We start from the raw sequence: 7731 nt of genomic DNA on the forward strand, positions 1-7731 counted from the left end.
CCCACCTTGCACAGTTTGTTCTACCGGGCTGTAACCTGGCTCTCACTTTATCCATGGGACTTTCAGCTGGAAAGAAAATTAAAAGAAAAACACTCTCTGAGCCACAAGAATGTTGCAAGGGGCCCAGAAAAGATCAGGCCTTGACTGACTTATTCAAATCTGTTTCAAGTGGGCTAAGATTCCACTGACTGATGTTAATTATCTGAACTAGTGAAAAGTATGGTTCTTTTTCTTTGGAAGCACTTGGGCCTTGGCACTAAGGCTGGCTGTATACTATCAGCACGTATGTTCTTCTGACATGATGCATCTTCACCAGATTTTGTTGCACCAGTCAAAAACTGAAGTTGTCTAGATTCAACTATGTTCTAAATTGTTTTATCTCTTCTTAGGTCACTCGCGGAGTATCTGCAGGATCCTGACTAAAACAATGCAGTGTATTTTAAACTGGATGTGGGGAACAACTAATAACTTCCTTTACAAGTGCCGTAAGAAACTCCAATGAAATCTTTTTTTATTTAAGATTCAAAAAATACAAACTGGTTATGTTATCTGAATTGATTGGTGGAGCAGAATGCATGGGATCTGGTAGAGCTTTTAGGCTGTGGTTGTGTGATGTTAAACCAATAAAACTGTTTTTGCCATTTATTTATTTTTTTAATACAGCAAATTAGATAACTTTCCTTTCCAAGATCCACCTTCTCTTAATAGCATCCCATTGTGGGCAGCAAGTAAACAAGTCAAAAACAGAATTTTATTTCACACTACTGGAATCCAGACCTGCAATATCATTGCAGACACATAAGATACTAGCTCAATTCAGTCACATAATCACAGGCATCCAAAATCACACAAACTGCCCTGAGTTCAGGGGACTACAACATTAGGGTGAAAAGTACAAAAGAAAACCTACAGAACCCCTGTGCCCATTTGCAGGAGAACCTGGAGGACACAGAAAGGAGACTAAGGAGGTGGAACTAGACAGCTAACTTAATGAAAATGAGTTGTGTTCCTGGCACATGGACAGTAACATGGGTCTCTAGATTCTATCGCCTGCACTAACTGAATGCTCACCTAAAATAATGGAAGTTTGGGCACCTAGCTTAAAAGCAGAAACCTTCATTTAGACAGATATATTTAAGTGTCATGATCTTGAGCTAGCTCATCTGTTCATTTTTCCCTCAAAGATCTTATCTTCAAATGACTAGTGCATATTTCTAGGGGCATAATCTCTTCTAAAAGATCATCAGGAATTTTGGTTTAAAATTGATCACAGTCAGAGAAAGAGGTGGCTCATATGGATGTAGATTCCTCCTGTCAGAATCTACATTGGACATCTGGTTGGGCATAAGATGCAGGTTCCTATATATTTTTCGGGTGCATAATCAATAAAGTCTGATGTACTCTTTTGGGGTTGGTCATATATATATATATATATATATATATATATATATATATATATATATATATATATATATATTCATATTTGTCTTCATGAATCTCATTGCTTTTTTTTTTTTCCTTTTTTTTTTTCCATTGGACTAGCTAACAATCAGTCCTCTCACTTGTTCGAAAACAAAACCATCTCCTTGATTGATGCTGGCCTGGCAATAAATTCTGCCTATCCTCTGGTACTTAAAAAGCAGCGTCAGACAGATCTTATCCTTTCCTTTGACTTCAGCTCTGGAGATCCTTTTGAGGTACATATGTGGTTATCTCTTTGGAGAGACTACTTTGGGGTTGATTGCGTGGACTTTTTTTCAAGGCAGTTGGCAGAAACATATATTTTTAGAACTTGAGGCACTTTATCTGTCTTGTTCACAGGTATTTGATGATATGCTCTCAGGTTATCAAGCTATCAGGTTATCAAAGGTGCATAAAAGCAACAAAGAGAGCACTCACAAATTTCTTAGTCTCCCTTTTTTCCTTAAGGCTGGTCAGAACTTTTGTGTGGGTAACTGATACTACTCCTTCCTTAAGAGTAATTGATGACATTCTTCAAAGAGATCCTTCAGGTATGCAGCGTGAGGAAATGTGGTATTAATAGTTACACCAGCAAAAAAGTCTGCAGCAACTGCAGAGGCTGAAAATTCTCGGAGAAGAGAAAGGAGAAGAAATTCAACCAGTTTCAAAGATGACACAGCAAGGGTATTTCCTAGAGATTTTTGTGCTGTTTTTTGAAACAATTAAAACAATATGAAGTTGTTACACTCTCAGTGAAACAAACAAAAACAAAATTAAAACGGAAAGATCATGAAAGATATTGTTTACAATTATTTTTATTTCTATTATTTTATGTTTCCAACTCTGTTTTATTCTATTTTGTGGGGGGAACGAGGAGGGAGAAGGATACTAAACTAAACAAAAACTCCTTACTCAGTGAGCAGGGAAGATATGGTTTACATTTATTTTTATTTCTATTATTTTATATTTCTAACTCTGCTTCTCTGGCTCTTTTTAGTGTGGTCACTTCAGGGACAGTGGAGGTAAATGCACCAGGAAGCACTGGCTGCTTTGGATTGCCATATATTACAGTAGGCATTGAGAATAGAGTGGAGTGGAGTGGAGTGGAGTGGAGTGGAGTGGAGTGGAGTGGAGTATAGAGTAGAGTAGAGTAGAGTAGAGTAGAGTAGAGTAGAGTAGAGTAGAGTAGAGTAGAGTAGAGTAGAGTAGAGTAGAGTAGAGTAGAGTAGAGTAGAGTAGGAGTAGAGCAGAAATACAGAATAGGAATTAGAATAGAACAGATCAGAACAGAACAGAGTAGAATCTAGTCCAGCTGCCGGACCACTCCAGAGCTACCCAGAAGATAAAACATATTTCTGAGGGCATTGTCAGTCTGGAGAGTCAGTATGGATCAGGACTGGTGGCAGAAAAGTATCAGCTCTGGTGCCAGTAACCAGCCTAGTTACTGTTGGGCAGGTCCATAGCAATGACACTGTTCCAAGGTCAAGCTGGGAAGTCAGTCTATGGGTCAGGGTCCAGATCAAAAGAGCTAAGGTACAGGCATGGCTGAGTATGAATAGGAGACCAGTGCACCTAGGAGATAGCTCAGACAGGGGCTGAAGGTCCAGTCCTGAGATTAAATGAAGCTCATGGGCCCAGGGAAAAGACCTGGTCCTTTTAATTTTGCTAGAGTGCAAGCATGGGAGGACTGCTTTGGAAAGCAAAATTTGTTCTGAAAGTTTGTGAACCTGGTCATATCTTTAGACTGTTGTATAGATGTCAAGACCCTTTAATTTTGATATCTTTCAGTGTCAGCCTTTCTGGACGTAGCTGTAATTTGTTAAACAAAGATTCTTGCTAGAAGTGACTCCAGAAGCAAGTGATGGATTTTCATTTGTATTCTTGATTCAGTCAGTTCCTCAGAGAACTGAAGAAAACTTCGCTTTTTATACATAACTTAGGTTATAATTTATTGTTGTCTAAGAAACTATCATCATTTGGTACAAATTAATTTTATTACTGGAGATAGGATTGATTTTTTCTAGGTTTTCAAAAACAAACAGAGAAATTGTATACATCTTTTATCTTGTTTGTGTCTCAGACTGTCGAGAAAGCAGCTGACTACTGCCAGAAAAATGGTATTCCATTTCCCAAGATAGAGAACCAGGAAATGGACAAGAAAAGCCCTTCTGATTGTTATATCTTTCAAGGAGACAAGTCGTGCCCTACAGTCATGCACTTTCCACTCTTCAACAAAGTGAATTGTTCTGGTAACGTATATTTGATGCTATTTTGCCTCTATGTACTTGCATTTCATATCTTCAACCTCTGGTGCCAAGCATTTGAGAGTCCTCTTTTACCTAGTGCTGTTGTAAATGGACACAGAAGAAAAGGAAGAGAGGAGGCTCTAGTCATAATCAACAGATGCTTGTGCAGGTGTTAATATGTAGGATTTATCCTCACTCCCTCAGATAAATGTGTCTGTACTCATGGCTAAAAGATTTTATGTAATCTTTGGTTTGTTCTCTATATCAAGCTCAGGAAGTGCAGCCTAGATGAGTCGACAGCGAGTTGGACTGGCAATTGGCTGGATGGTAGAGCTCAGAGGGTTGTGCTCAGTAGTGCAGAATCTAGTTGGAGGCCTGTAGCTAGCGGTGTCTCCCAGGTGTCAGTACTGGGTCCACTGTTGTTTGATTTATTCATCAATGACCTGGAGGTGGAACAGAGTGCACCCTCAGCAAGTTGGCTGATGACACAAAGCTCGGAAGAGTGGCTGATACCCCAAAGGGCTGTGCTGCCATTCAGAGGGACCTTGACAGGCTGCAGGAGGGATGGGCCAAGAGGAACCTCATTTAGTTCAACAAGGACAAGTTCAGGGTACTGCACCTAGGGAGGAATAACCGCAAGCACCAGTACAGGCTGGGGGCTGACCTGCTGAAGATCAGCTCTTCAGAGAGGGACCCAGGAGTCCTATTGGACAGCAGGCTGACTGGGTGGCAGTAAACCTGATCTCCTTCTATGACACAGTGACGCGCTGGGTGGATGAGGGAAAGGCTGTGGATGTGATCTACCTTGACTTCAGTAAGGCTTTTGACACCGTCTCCCACAGCATTCTCCTCAAGAAACTGGCTGCCCTAGGCTTGGACTGGCGCACGCTTCATTGGGTTGGAAACTGGCTGGATGGCCGGGCCCAAAGAGTCGTGGTAAATGGAGTCGAGTCCAGCTGGAGGCCAGTCACTAGTGGCATTCCCCAGGGCTCGGTGCTGGGGCCAGTCCTCTTTAATATCTTCATCGATGATCTGGACGAGGGCATTGAGTGCACCCTCAGTAAGTTCGCAGATGACACCAAGCTAGGTGTGTGTGTCAATCTGCTCAAGGGTAGGAAGGCTCTGCAGGAGGATCTGGATAGGCTGCACCGATGGACTGAGGTCAACTCCATGAAGTTCAACAAGGCCAAGTGCCGGGTCCTGCACCTGGGGTGCAATAACCCCAAGCAGAGCTACAGGCTGGGAGATGAGTGGTTGGAGAGCTGCCAGGCAGAGAAGGACCTGGGAGTGATGGTTGATAGTCGGCTGAATATGAGCCAGCAGTGTGCTCAGGTGGCCAAGAAGGCCAACAGCATCCTGGCTTGTATCAGAAGCAGTGTGACCAGCAGGGCTAGGGAGGTGATCGTCCCCCTGTACTCGGCTCTGGTGAGGCCGCACCTCGAGTACTGTGTTCAGTTTTGGGCCTCTCGCTACAAGAAGGACATGGAGGTGCTTGAGTGGGTCCAGAGAAGGGTGACGAAGGTGGTGAGGGGCCTGGAGAACAAGTCCTGTGAGGAGCGGCTGAGGGAGCTGGGCTTGTTCAGCCTGGAGAAGAGTTGGCTCAGGGGTGACCTTATTCCTCTCTACAAATACCTTAAAGGAGGCTGTAGTGAGGTGGGGGTTGGCCTGTTCTCCCACGTGCCTTGTGACAGGACGAGGGGGAATGGGCTAGAGTTGCGCCAGGGGAGTTTTCGGTTAGACTTTAGGAAGAACTTCTTTACTGAAAGGGTTGTTAGACATTGGAACAGGCTGCCCAGGGAAGTGGTGGAGTCACCATCCCTGGAAGTCTTTAAAAGACGTTTAGATGTAGAGCTTAGGGATATGGTTTAGTGGGAATTGTTAGTGTTAGGTCAGAGGTTGGACTCGATGATCTTGAGGTCTCTTCCAACCTAGAAATTCTGTGATTCTGTAATGTGCCCTTGTGGCCAAGAAGGCCAATGCTATCCTGGGCTGCATTCAGAAGTGTTGCCAACAGGTCAAGGGAGGTGATCGTCCCCCTCTACTCAGCCCTGGTGAGGCCAAACCTGGAATATTGTGTCCAGTTCTGGGCTCCCCAGTACAAGAGGAACATAGAACTACTGAAGTGAGTTCAGAGAAGGGCTACAAAGATGATTAGAGGACTGGAGTACCTGTCATATGAGGACAGGCTGAGAGAACGTGGCCTGCTTAGCCTGGAAAAGAGAAGACTGAGAGGAGACCTCAATAACGTATATAAATACCTGAGGAAAGGGTTTAATGAGGATGGAGACGGTCTCTTTTCAGTTGTGCCCAGTGACAGGACAAGAGGCAACAGGCACAAACTGAAGAACAGGAGGTTCTGTCTGAATATGAGGGGGCACTTCTTTACTGTGAAGGTGAGAGAGCGCTGGAACAGGTTGCCCAGAGAGGTTGTGGAATCTCCTTCTCTGGAAATATTTAAAACCTACCTGGATGCCATCCTGTGCAGTGTGCTCTAGGTGATCTTGCTCAGCAGGGGGGTTGGACTAAATGGTCTTCAGAGGTTTATTGCAACCTCGGCCACTCTGTGATTCTGTGATCATTTTAATTAAATTGTGGACGTCCCATTAAAAAGAAGTTGAGGAGATATCACATTTAGAAGCTAGACTATCCAAATTGGGGATATTTATTACTGTTTCCCTTATAGTTACTGATGAGGAACAGGTTGTTGCAGATTTATCTCTCTCTCTTAGATAACTGATAAAGCTGGTGATCGAATAAGTACCTCTGAAATTGTGATTGAACTTCTGCTTTCTCATGTTGCTGGCTCCAGCATTATCTTAATGTGATAAAAAATTTTTATGTGAAACTTGTGGGTCTTCAGGGATTAATATTTTCCACAAGTCCGTGCTTTTCTTGGATGGTCTTGTAGCTTTATATTTGGCATTTACTTAGAGAGTGTTTTCTGTTTTCTAGATAAAATTGAAGAATACAGAAGTAAGTTCTCTACTTTTAACATGTCCTACTCCGAGACTAACATCAAAGATCTCCTTGCAAAAGCAAAGCTGAATGTGTCCAATAATAGTAAGAGAATTTTGCAAGAGATACAACTGCTTCTATCTTCCTCTCATACAAACAAGTTCTGAATGCAAAGGTAGTTTTTGTGTTTGTTTGATTGTTTTCTCTTCTGCGCAGAATAATGAATTTATGACTCCGTATTTCTCACCTGCTCATTTTTCTGCATTTCATGTGTATAAAATTTAAAACTGATCAAATATTAAATATCTGACCTATAGGTTGTTCACAATGGCAGAAGTGTTTGACTTTGTCTCATGGTGCACTGAATAGTCCCAGTCAAATAATATTGCCTATAACATCCTGGCATTAGACAAGTATGCTTGTGATATTAAAAAATGTCATAGTCCTCAGAGCTGTCCTGTGTTTAATTTACTAGTGTTTTCCTGTGTTTTCTTGTGTTCAGACCGAGTTTAAAGAATTAGGAAATTGAATCTGAGCTCAAGAAAAAATGTTTTAGTGAGAGGTTGGTCAGACACTGAAACAGGTTGCCCAGACAACCTGTGGACTCTCCATCTGTGGAGATACTGAAACCCCAATCAGACAAGGTTCTGGACAGCTTGTTTGAGCTGATCCTGTTTATGCAGTGGGTTGGATTACATGATCTCAAGAGAGCCTGTCAAACATAAACAATTCTGTGTGATTATGTGTAACCAGGTTGGTAAATCAACAATAGCACTACAGGAAAAATGCTATTTCATTAAACTCAGAATAATTTCTTTTGAACTGGTTCCAGTTGGAATTCAGGCATCTTTGTTGTGGTATGTAGATGTGCTTAAGCTAGTACTCCATGGATTTTGGCTTACGCATGTTTGCTTGCCAGATCAGTGGTAAGGAGTATCCAAACACTATGAAAACAAAGGTTTTGTTGGCAATGAGTTGTCAACACACACACAGAGACAGGCAGATGCGCAGCTTGCCACAACAGAGAACCATTTTGCAAATCCTTATGCATTTGATAACTGACATGCTA

The 7731-nt window shown here is 42.3% G+C and overlaps 1 protein-coding gene across 1 annotated transcript; it reads left to right on the forward strand.

Moving 5' to 3' along the window:
* Positions 1–394: 394 nt before the first annotated feature.
* On the forward strand, positions 395–7105 carry LOC137844612 (cytosolic phospholipase A2 gamma-like). The gene is made up of 4 exons (XM_068661084.1): positions 395–485; positions 1543–1697; positions 3542–3710; positions 6660–7105. The coding sequence occupies exons 1-4, from the start codon at positions 428–430 to the stop codon at positions 6827–6829; spliced, it is 552 nt and encodes a 183-aa protein (XP_068517185.1). The 5' UTR covers positions 395–427; the 3' UTR covers positions 6830–7105.
* The last annotated feature ends 626 nt before the right edge of the window (positions 7106–7731 follow it).

Source organism: Anas acuta, chromosome 25, assembly GCF_963932015.1.
Source record: "Anas acuta chromosome 25, bAnaAcu1.1, whole genome shotgun sequence".
Classification (NCBI taxonomy): domain Eukaryota; kingdom Metazoa; phylum Chordata; class Aves; order Anseriformes; family Anatidae; genus Anas; species Anas acuta.